At 39.4% G+C, this 12,486-nt stretch overlaps 1 protein-coding gene across 2 annotated transcripts in view; it reads left to right on the top strand.

Annotated features, from left to right (window-relative positions):
• PCDH10 (protocadherin 10) overlaps positions 1-12,486 on the top strand; it is a 35,039-nt gene that overhangs the window by 3,031 nt on the left and 19,522 nt on the right. For both annotated transcript variants that reach the window (XM_066318161.1, XM_066318160.1), the window contains exons 2-4: positions 1,251-1,309; positions 1,877-1,983; positions 11,339-11,644. In XM_066318161.1, the coding sequence (XP_066174258.1) occupies positions 1,251-1,309; positions 1,877-1,983; positions 11,339-11,644 (472 nt within the window). The remainder of the gene's footprint in view (positions 1-1,250; positions 1,310-1,876; positions 1,984-11,338; positions 11,645-12,486) is intronic.

Raw genomic sequence — 12,486 nt, 5'->3', positions numbered from 1 at the left:
CACACACACACACGCACACACACGCACCGCTGGCTCCCTCCCGCTCGGGGTTAGCAGCTGTTGCAGCCAAGCGTGTTCCCCCTGAGCCCCCCCGCCCCAAGCCCAGTGTCTCTGAAGGAATCTGGTCCCGGCTGGGCAGCATCGGGGCTCAGAGATCCCCCGAGGCAGCGGTAGCTGTGGGTGGATCGCCTGTGGGCTGGGAGATGTGGGGGGGTTATGGCTCTTGGCAGAATCTCTGCACTTGACAAGGCTGAAGTGACGTGGGGGGTAATCACAGGATGTTCTGAAGCAACGCTTAAAACCTGTCTCTTCTTCCTTCCTGAGATCTTTGCATGAGCAAGTGAGGCTTTGGAGGAAACCCCCTTTGGAACTGTGATAATCACTGTAGTTATCAGGAGCTTTAATTAATTTATTAATTTATTAATTAGGGTTTAATAATTGGCTTTTCTTTACTCTGTCTCCACAGCTCTTTATAACCCCAAAGTTTGCAAAGAAAAGCCGCAAGAAAGAGTTTCTGTAAAATTGTGTGCTGAGACTTAATGTCCCCCGCAGTCTTGCCTGTGTTGTGTTACCTGGTGTGTAGAGAATTTTTATCAAAGCCTAGACCATGCCAGATTACTCCCCCATTAATCATTTTGTGCTGTGTTGGCTCATATATATTGTCAGCACCTCTCTGCCTGTGCACTAGTGAAAGCCTCACATTCTCTTTTCACAGACTGAAACCTGATTGTTGTCCAGTCTGACAAAGGTAGTTTGAATGGTGTGTTCTAGGGCATTAAGTTTTGCAGTGAAATTTCCAATATTGATTTGTAATACTGACGTTGCCTCAAACTGTCTATAAAACTCATGGCTTCTGCTGCCTTTTGATGACTTGAGGGTATCTCAAAGTATTTTTCTTTTTTTTTCCTTATGGTGCAATGCCAGTACCATCTAAGTAGTCCACAACTCTAGAAATAGGTATGCTAATTTTTTGTGGGAGTCCTTGTGATGCTCAACAGTGTGCACTGTGAGGAAACGTCAGAACCTTGCCTCAAAAAACTCCAGAAAAAATCCCTCGTGCCTTCCCATCTGTGTGACTAAGAGCTGTTTTTTCCCCCTTACATTCTAGAAACAGATTTTGCTGGCCTACTTGCAGCTAAGCATTACCATTTATAGTGAATATGGTGAGCTGCTCCCTTGTATATTTTCTGCTGCTGATTACAGAAATATCAAGAGTTACAGTATCTCCCAATATTTTTTTTTTCTCCTAGACAAAACACCAGCGTGCTGAGCTCAGTTATCTAGTTGACAGACCCCGACGAGTAAACAGGTAGGAGCTCCGCAGCTTTGGATTCCTCCTGCATGCTTTAGCAAATCTGAATGGGGTGCAGAAATGTGTTTACTGCAGGTTTAACAGAGCAATAAAGCAGTGGGAAGTCGAATGTGTGTAGACGCACTAAATAAACTTGAATTACGGCTTTTCTAAACTGGTTTCAAAGCTGACAGAAAAGAGAACAAAATCTCGGTTTGTATTAGTCTAAAACGTGGTTCGAATACTTATGAATATCCTTCTGTAGGGTCTCCCAGAAAACATTTTCTCACTGAGTTCAAGTTCAGCTAACCAGCTTAAGTAAATGCTACCAAATTACTTTTACCCATTACATGAAACCCGGGAGGAGCAATAACTCTTGCTCTGCCTTCCAGCCAGGCTCCCAAAGTCTGAAAATTCCTCATTTTGTTTGGGGTGGGCAGGGAACCTCCGTGGAAGCCGTGCAGCAGGCAGGAGTGGGGAGGGGGGTGGGAATGCAGCGCCGTGTTTGGCCATGTGATGGCGGAAGAATGTTTTATGAGTTCCTCTTTCATGTTTATTCTAATGTAAAGATGTTTCTGTGTCTAGTTCTGCATTCCAGGAAGCAGACATAGTAAGCTCTAAGGACAGTGGTCATGGAGACAGTGAGCAAGGAGACAGTGATCATGATGCCACTAATCGAGGTCAATCCTCTGGTAAGTCTGATAAGAGAATGGAAATATTGGAGCTTTTAAGTAGGGAGACTAGAAGGAGCAGTTACTTAAAGGAATATAATACAAGAGAGGCATAAATAAGGTGAGCATATTTATTGTATGAGAGGCTGGGTTAACCTCAGCTTGCTACTACAGTTGCCTGGACAAGGAGGTGAATTCCAACCTCTTTTGGTCACGGGGCAGAGTTTATTTTATTCATTTGGTTGGGGGTGGGAATTAGTGTCTTATACTGCATCATTCACTGTAGCAAAACTTCCTGCACATTAAAACGAAGTTATTGGTACATTTTATAGTACATTTTCTCCTATGGCAGATTTAGAGAGTTTCAAAGTGTTAAGCAATTCTGTTTAGTAGGCACTTCAGCTGGCACAGCAATGAGAAGTGAAGGAGGAGTTCCCAAGGGAAAGAATGAACCCAATGGTTGAATGACAGCCAGACTGTGAGGGTTTTGTTGTTTTGTTTTTTTTTTCTTGCTGGAGATCAGTGGAGACACACTGGGTGCTCTGAATGTGTAATACCTTAGAATTTTTGGAGGATTGTCTGTTAATTCGAATTGAGGCACCATTTAGTGCCAGTGGTTTCCATGTTAATAGGGTATTATTAAATACATTTTCTTGACAGAGGAAAGAAAGGCTTTAGAAGACTATGAATCACTTAGGAAATACACACATTGCAGTGTTATGCCCATATGTAGGGCTTGCTGTCTTAGTTCTCATACTGTCAGTTTGCTTCTGAAAGGAACATTTGTTCAGAGCCTGTGCATTAGAATTCACCCTCACCCTCCCACTGCATTTTAGCTACCAATGCTGTGCTTTCTTTCCTACCACAGCCTCCACAGGTCTGGTACATCTTTGTGCAGTACACTGCTGTCTTCCCCCTTGTTTCCTTTGTGCTCTGTCACGTATAAAGATTTGCTACAACAGTGTCATACAAAATGCTGTCAGTTCTTTTATTTTTTTTCTCCCTGACCCCCACCTCAGAAGACACCAGGGCAGGGGACCCAGTGCTGTCACAGCAGTGCTGCCTCACCCGCCTGCTCTGTAAATGTCCCCTATTTTCCTGCTGCTGTAGTCACTGTGCCCTTAACGATGGGAAACCCAGGCACCAGGGGAAGAGGAGGCTGCCACAGGGCCTCTTTCTATTGCTGCAAGTCATTAATATGCAGACCTAATGAGACTTGAGAAGAGCCAAGAGTCTCTGGAGCTCCCTGCTTCTTGCAGGGCTTCATGCTAAGTGAACAGAGTGTCTATTTTGTGTCTGAGAACCTGACAACAAACCAGGTCTTGCCAGAAGTTTACATCTGAACACAGAGCCTCTTTCATTTTTTGGCCTATATATGGTGTATGATTTATTATTGTTTGAAAAAGCCATGTATTTAGCCTCCCCCCACCCTTTCTTTTGCACTGTTTCTGATGCAGCAGTCAGGGCTACTGAGTTATAAAAAGCTCTCTCTCCTGCTGCCCTCCCTGCATTCCTGCCTTTTTTTTTTTTTTTCCCTCTTTTACGCATTTTACTGCAGCAGTCATCTCCATGAACATTTCAATCAGCTTAGTCCCTCAACATAATGAACCATAATAACCAAACAGGAGAGAAAAGAATAAACATCTGCAGAAGGGGCTGGATTTGACTGATGGTGGGAATATAATCATATAGTTGCACATCAACTGAAAGCTATTTTCTTTTAGATGCATTCTGTGCTGTTATTGTTGTGCCTCTGTTCTTTATCCTTTCCCTCCATTTTAAAAGTAGACTATGAATACTTGTCATATTTGGCATTGATCCTTAGTGGGGTGAATTCTTCTTTTATTTCTATTTTGTCAAAATAGTGGAGAAAATCTATTCTGGACTTTTAAACATTTTCAAAGCATTTAAGAATCTGATGTGATTTGTGAACTTCTGTGTCTTCAGTGGTGATCACATAGTAAGTAATGAAAGCTGACAATTGGGCTTGGTCTACTCACAATTAATAGTTTGAAATAAAAACTCAGAATACTCAATTTTACAAATGATGCCAGATTCTTAAATGATTTGAAGTTATTTAAGAATATGATATGATTTGTGAACTTCTGTAGCTTGAGTGGTGATCACATAGTAACTAATGAAAGCTGACTATTAGGCTTGGTCTACTCACAATTAGTAGCTGGAACTGAAAACTCAGAATGCACCAATTACACTTTTTGGTGCTGAGATGTGAGAATAATTTGCATGCACCATTTTTTAATGCTAGTCCCAAATAAATATTTCAGTACAAATCTCTCTAGAAGCTTTAATCTTCTACACACATACTGTATACTTTGCCTGTAGGTTTTGGGCTAAATCATGCTGTCTTGAAGCAAAGAATGTGCCCTTTTACCTCAGTGATGAGAAGATATTTTGACATAAAAACTTCACTCTTGCTGTTAGCTTTTGGTGATGAATTTTATGGGAAAATAAAAGGAGCATAAATCTTGTTTGATCTCGAAGGCTAGAGGAAGTATAGAGGGAATGCCTTCTCAATTGTTTTGGTCATTCTAATGCTTTAAAATCAATTATTTCTAAATTAGTGAAGGAAAACACACTGATTGATGACATGGTGGCTGTTTGGGCTGGGTTTTTTCCAAGATGCTACCTGATATTATGCAGCATCATATTTGTTTTCAAAAGCATCTAAAAATATTTAGTAGGTAATTGACCCTGGCAGACAAAACTCATTCTCCAGCAGTTTTAGTCAGCAGCATGTTCTGCTGGCAAAATATCTTTTTTTACTGTTCAGCCATGGGACTTCTGTCACTACGGAACAATCCTGTGGCACACAAATAGCTATTCTGTAGCAGTCCGTTGCTATCCAAACTGGGTGTCGTGGTCAGTTATTCCTTGAGAAGGAAAACACTTAGGATGAAAATCTGCCACACTGCCACAGCTTTATCTTGCACAACTATTCAGTGAAAATTCTGAACTGTGCTGTTCTATGTATCATAAAATGTTCTCTTGGGTTTTGAAATAAAATCATCGTTCACCTTTTCACAAAATAGGTTTTCTTAAAAGTGATTTATTCATGTTTTAAATGTGCTGAAATGTATGTAAAGGATTCATACTTTTCCCATTAAAGTACCACATGAATGCCTCATAATTATCCAAATTCTTACCTACCTTAACTCTGATGAAGTACTAAAGTACTGTCATCTGCTTTTGGCAAGAAATGGCAAGGAGTGAAATGTTCAAGATCCTAATTTTTTTGTGGATTGAATAGTCTCATTGACTGGGTTAGTAATCTGAGCATTTGGAAAAAAATGGCTTTATAAAGGTGAAGAGGTGCTGGAGGTTTTTGGCAAACAGAGGCGGGGTTTCCCAAACCCTAGGTTCTACTGACCTGTGCCCTTCTTTGAAAATTGCTGAGAGAAAAGCTGCTGCTTGTTATAGAACGAACATAACTCACACAACACTTCCATCTCTTACTAACACACTGTATTTCAGCCGTGTTCTGTAGGAGTAATTCTCGAACACGAGGTTAGTTTATTTCCCATGGTTGATTAAATTCTTGGCCTCCCTTGTGAAACTGCCAGCTTGGGTGCCAATTAATGCTCTGCATGTGTGTACATTTAAATGGTATGATTAGACACCTGTCCTGTAAGATTTGGACTTGTGCCATCAATTTATTTCATATGGTTGCTCACTAGCTACTTGGCTTTCCCAAGCAGAGTCCTTCACAGTATTATTACCCTTCCTTTCATGGAATTGGCACGATGTCTCAGAGGCACTTCAGCGAGGAATGCCCAAGATGAGAAGCCAGTGATGCACTGCCATGTATATCCTGTAAAATGCATCAGCTTTTTCATCTGGTTTTGGACAGTTTGCAGTGGTGACTGGCTGAAACCTGAAATTAGGCTTCTCCTGGCGGATTTTATGAGGGGAACTGATAAGGGTCTAATGAAAAGGCACAGGGTGAAACACTGGCTCACACCTCTTCACTACAGATTAGCTGAATGCCAAGAGGGTTCATTATGGCAGAAGAGCTGCAATATTTCAGTGTCCATAAGGAGAAGAAGAAGAGAAGAAGAATTTTAGTGATAACGGGACAGAGAAAACCAGTATTTCCTCTGAGCCTAGGCAGACTGACAGCTAAATCCTGTTTTGAAGATCACTTGGGCAAAAAGTCTATCTCAGATAAAGTGAGAGTGAACATGAAAATGGCTTAGAAAATAAGTGCTTTGACTGAAGCTAAGTGCTATTTCTGGTTTTCCTTTCTGTTGGGTTGGGTTTTTTTTCTCTTCTTTCTTGGTCTGCATACTTAATAATGTTCCCATCTCAGTGGTCCAGACAGGCCTTTGAAGCTGAGATTTGGAAGAGCTGAATATTGAAGATATTCAAGTTTTTATTCATACTCTGATGAAGTCAGTTTTATCCAAGGCAGCACACCAATTGCTTAGCAAGAAAGTGTGATAATAACTCTGTTTCATAAAGTCCAATTCTTCAGTAGATAGCTACAAAGTAGGTTAGCATCATTATCCTTATTTACCAATAGAAAACATGAATCATGGGGAAATGAGTAACTTGCTCACTGATAATCCAACCAAATGGGTAGTTGCTCAGGAAGGGAGTGCTGAAAAGGAGGTCTAGTTGCCCATGTCACACCTATCTCACATCTAACTGGCACAGGAGAAACAGAAATGCTATTTATTTCCAAGCAAGCGGCAAGGATCTGGAAAAAAAATGGCACATGTTGAAGAAAACGCTCTCCTAATAATGGTATTGCAAAAATACTTTGTCAGCATTTGATTAATACTCTCATTTTTTTGTTAAATCTTTTACTCAGTAATACGTATGAAACTGTTCACTTGTTGCTCTTGGTGCATGGCTCTTCTCCCTTAATTAATCTGAGAAGGACACATTATTTAAAAATGGATTTAGGCCTTTTTTGCCTTGACAAAATAGTCTTTCAATCCAATTAAAACTCACTGAGAAATTTTGATTTTCTCCCTTTGAAATATGAAAAGGAAGTGAAATTTGGAATATGCTTCCAAAATGCAGCGCTGCCAAGTATCTGATTCCAAAGCCAGCTGAGTTCAGGTAATTCAGATATCAAACTTAATTTACACCTTTCTGAGTTTTTGGCAGCTTTTGAGGGAGGGGCAGGAGATAGTTTTCCTTCAAAATGTGCAAAGTCCAGATTGTGGGATAGCTCATGTTGCTTACTGCCCCTCCTGGTAATGAGACTTAAACAAATAGGAGTGAGGCAGTGGCCTTTGCCATGAGTTGTTATATGTTTGCTACAATTGGAGTAGTGCAATGCTTATCAGTGTCAGGACTTCAGTGCACTGTACTGTCTGGTTTTTTTATCCGCAAAGGGCATTGGAAATTTGTAATTCAGAGTCACCTTTGGAATCTGTTTATCTGCATGCAAGGTCTAACAGCATAACTAAGGGAAAAATACAAAGCTTTTTTTTCTTTGATGTAGATTTGTGATGGATAGTTTAGTTCAGAAGGATAATATATATATATATATAACCAGATTTATGAAGGAGATGAGATGGAAGTGTTAAAGTGCTAGACATTTTGTTGTAAATGTGGTTTCATTATTTATATATATATATATTCCATATATATTCAAGACCATGATTATTGGGGTATGAAGGAGTTCTGTGCTGAGTGTCTTCTTTACCATATGTCCTTCCTTCTTGGAAAACAGCAAATAGCCCCTAGCCTTCACCAACCCTGTGTTAGATGTTTTTCAGTTAGAACCAGAAAATTCTATGCTATGACCCACAGGAAAAAAGGTGGGGGAAGAATAGCCAGCATTCATACCACAGGCAGTGTAAATTGCATGGCTGCCCAGGGATTTTGAAAATTAGCTGCTAATTTGAATTTTTTCTCTGTCAAAATACTAAACCCAAGGGCTTGGTTCTGCATCTGTTAAACTCTCAGGGACTGTTGTGACTGATCCAAGCTGGAACAATTCCTAACCCTTACCTCTCTGAACATTTTGTTCCCATTCTAAACAAGTATTTACATTTAGCTATGTGTTCCAGCAGTGTATATTTAAATTCCAATGTATATAATTTTTTTTTTCTTTTTACATGTTCTCCTCTCAAAGAGGGAAAAAGTTTGCAATACATGCTCACATTTTATATCTCCTACATTCATTACTTTGTTTATTCAAAATCCTGATTTATAGTGGCTATAACATCTCTTCTATAATAAGCTGTTATATAATACTGTTCAGTGCACTGCAGTAGACAAGCAGTATTCAAAAGGGAACAAAAAAATAGTTGGATAGAGACATTTTGCAGTTTAGCACCTGATCTGAGAACAAAATAGTAAAATGGAGGGTAATTTTCCAGGTGAAATAAAGATCCATGAAGGGAAGGAAAGGGTATATATTTGAATGCATGTACTTAAAACAATATTTTCTCTAATCTTTCCCTCCCCACAGACTAAAAAATATATATTTAATATTTATCCTCAAGGTTTTTTTTTCTGCTGTCTTTCAGGAAAGTTTGAAATTAGTTTGATCACTGATACATTATCCGCAAAATGCATCTGTAATAATTTTCTTATTAGATGTGGGGCTTTATTTTTTTTTTTCACATGTAGCTTTGCCAAGAAGTCTGCAAATTGAAATAACCATTTTGTGTTTGTTGTCTTTTAAATATTTGGAAAGGCAAAAACCCATTTTTTTTCAGACATTTTGGTACATAAGATACACACACACACAGTTTTATAGACTTTGTTAGATACTAATTTCTTTCTGGGAAGCCTGCATCTCAATATTTCTTTTCAGTCTTTGAAAGCTACTACCACTATGGAATTTATATTTGCACTATTTTTCTCCTTGCCTGATGATCTTCATCTGATTCCTTAGGCATATCTGTAGTTCACATTTGCATTCTTGGACAGTTCACTGATCAGAAATTTATTTTCAGGCTTCTGAATGCCAATTATCACAGCAAGCTTCTAATCGAAACTGGACCTGGCATTGTATATTGCTTAATTTAAAATTAAAAAGTCATTATAGAGTGAGATTAATCAGAGATAAAAAGCTTTCATTTCTCATTTCCTCTTTTTTTTTTTTCTGTCTAAATGATTGCCTTTCTTACTCAAGAACTTGTTGATAGCTCATAATCATTGTTCCTTTCTGAAGAGACTGGTTTTTTGTAGTGTGAGACATTACATAAATATTATTAATATAATTCAAATTGTAGTTCAAAACTATGGTAGAATTCTTAATACTAATCCACACACTGAAGATCAAGCTAATCCAGTTCTTGAGAATGTTGCCTGGTAAATGAGCTCTATTACATGAATCTTATTACAGAATCACAGAATCGACTAGGTTGGAAAAGACCTTTGAAATCATTGAGTCAAAACCTGTGCCCTGACACCACCCTGTGAGCCAGACCATGGCACTGAGTGCCACATCCAGCCTTTCCTGAAACTTCTCCAAGGGACAATGACTCCACTACCTCCCTGGGCAGCCCATTCCAATCTCTAATCATCCTTTCTGTGAGGGAATTCCTCCTAATGTCCAACCCAAACCTCCCCTGGCACAGCTTAAAACTCTGTCCTCTTGTCCTATATAACAGCTGTTCAAAATTTTTTCCTATTTCTAAGTCATGTCTTTTTTGTTGTTGTTGTTGTTATTCTAATGAATTGCTTGCAAATGCAATGTTTATAACAGATTTAGTTCAGTTTTTATGCACACTTATGATGCTCAGTTCTTTTTATAGATACAAGAAAAAAAGGGTTCTTTTACCTTTCTGCTTTTCTGTATTGTGTTGAAAATTGTGTTGGTTTAACCCAAACAGCAGCTGAGTACCACAGAGTTCCTTGCTCATTCTTCTAGGCCCAGTGGGACGGGCAGGAGAATCAGGAACAAGTAAAACTTGTGGGCTGAGATAAGAATAGTTTATTAATTGAAATAAACGTAATAATAACAAAACGGGGAAAGCGAGAGGAATGAAATTGAAGACGGAGAAGTGATGCACACTACACTTGCTTAGCCCTGAGCAGTGGTTGACCCCTCCCTGCCAGCTTTCCTAGTTTATGAAGTGGACATGAATGATCTCTGATATGGAATAACCCTTTGGCCAGCTCACATCAGCTGTCCTGGCCTTGCTCCCTCTCACTTCTTGTGCTTTTCCTCACTGGCAGAGCATGGGACACTGAAATGCCCCTGATTTAGTGTAAACACTACTGAGCACCTACCAAAACACTTTGTTACTAACATTATTCTCATATTAAATCCAAACCACAGCACTGTACCAGCTACTAGGAATAAAATGAACTCTATCCCACCCAAAAGCAGGACAAAGCAACTTGGAGATGCTGGTATTTATTTTACTCTGTCTCTGTGATTTCATACATCATTTCTCTCAAAACAAGTATAATCCAACGACTTAGTGACTCATAGCCAGGAAATATTCCTTTGGAAGGCTGATCTGAAAGTAGTCAAAAGCAGCATAGCTTGTCATTTGAGATCTTAATAGCATTAGAGGATTTGAAAGCAAACATTTTCATGTTGGCATGGATAATTGTTTGCTTATATAGGGAAAGCACTAAAAATTTTTTCAATAGTATCCACAGCCACATTGCACTGGACTACAGGTGCCTTTGTACTGCTAATTGCAGTTTTTTATTATAGGGTTGTGACCCATTTCTTGGATGGCTTGATGATAGCAAGGACTACTGCAGCAGCAGCAATGAGGACTGTCTCTGAAAGAGTGATGTAATAACTGAATAAGCTCTCCTGATCACTTGAAAGCTCAATTTCTACTTTGAAACATCTGCTTTTAATATCAATAGGCTCCATCTGTATACCGATGTATGCACAGATAGTTCCTTTATAGGACTCATTAATGTTTCACTTCATAAGTGAAATCTGTGATTTCTGAATCCAGACTTTGAATTTCTTTGGTCAAAGACACATTTATGTAGAAATAATGCCTAAGCAGGAATGGTTCTTAAAAGAGGTATTTTGAGGGGTGAACCACAGACATCAAACTACATGCAGGGTGGAACCTTGTTTGACTGGGTTCTAAATTACGAGATCTGCAAGTGATTTTGAGAGACAGAATCACCAATGCTCTTCTTCTTGTGCTATTTTTGTGTGTAGGTGTGTGACATCCTAGTTGTGCTTGTTGCAAGTTGTCTTTGGCTTCTGAAGACTGGACAACTAGATCTTTTTTTGTGTTGTTGTTGAGGAGATGAAACTCATGGAAGAAGTTCTTACGGCATTTCCCTTTCCACTTCTCTTCCCTTGGCATAATCTTTCTCCTCTGTCAGCAGCTGCTCATGATGCCGAAGCTTTTATCTGTAGTTGTTTTTTTGTTTTGTTTTGTTTTTTTTCCTTTCATGCTTGCAGGCATGGATCTCTTCTCCAATTGCACAGAGGAATGTAAAGCACTGGGCCACTCAGATCGGTGCTGGATGCCTTCCTTTGTTCCATCTGATGGACGCCAAGCTGCAGATTACCGCAGCAATCTGCACGTACCTGGCATGGACTCCGTTCCAGACACTGAAGTGTTTGAAACACCAGAAGCCCAGCCCGGGGCAGAAAGGTCCTTCTCCACCTTTGGCAAAGAGAAGGCCCTTCACAACAGTCTGGAAAGGAAGGAGTTCGATGGACTGCTGTCTAATACACGAGCGCCTTACAAACCACCATATTTGAGTAAGTATTGTTCGAAAAAAAACTGTATGAAAGTGTTCCCTCTGTGGGAATGAGAAATTAGCTCTTTCTGCTTTTCATGCTAGGAATAATACAGGCACAATTTTAGGAACAGGGGGGAAAAATGGCTTCTCTTGGATTCAGGCACCAGTGAAGAAGGCATTGTTCAGTGCTTTTCAAAATCGTGATTGTTTCTAGTGTGACATCATTGTCAACGACAAGAGTGTCAGCTAATATTAGTGGGGGAGTTGCTCAGTTTTGTTTTCTGATGCTGGATTATTTTCAAAATTTTCTTGGGTAGATGGTTTAAACATTGATGCTGCCAGGCTAATGTTTTCTAAGCCTAGAGTTAAACTGAGAGAACAGTCCTAGGAGCTTCTTTTTACAATTGAGAACTACCTTGTGAATAAACACTATGTATATTATTTTGAAGTAGCTGTTTACATTGTTTGGAAGGAAGAAGAGCCTTCATTCTGATCACCTTTCAGCCTGCACAGTATTGACTGTTGTCAGTGCTCCTCTGTGCCTTCTGTCTCATTCTAAAATCTTGCCTCTTTCTTTAGTCACCTTTTGACTATGGTTATGTGGCATGAAAGAGTGTGATAGATCTCAAAAAGATTTTCATAATTCCTTTTGGAGTCTGAGCCAGCTGTAGAACCCTTGAATAGCACTTTGATCTAATATGTCTTTTCATTCTATTTGCTGTGTTCTGTATTTTATTAGAGGCTGTAATTTCCTTGACTTGAGGAATTTATGATGTTTATCTCATCCAAATAAGCCTAAGACATTAACACTGCAATATCGACCCCTTTTTAGTGCAACAGAGGTCTTTTAGGACAGCAGAT

This window comes from Sylvia atricapilla, chromosome 4, assembly GCF_009819655.1.
Source record: "Sylvia atricapilla isolate bSylAtr1 chromosome 4, bSylAtr1.pri, whole genome shotgun sequence".
Classification (NCBI taxonomy): domain Eukaryota; kingdom Metazoa; phylum Chordata; class Aves; order Passeriformes; family Sylviidae; genus Sylvia; species Sylvia atricapilla.
The sequence above is the reverse complement of the archived record's forward strand: the minus strand, read 5'-3'. Positions and strand labels throughout refer to the sequence as shown.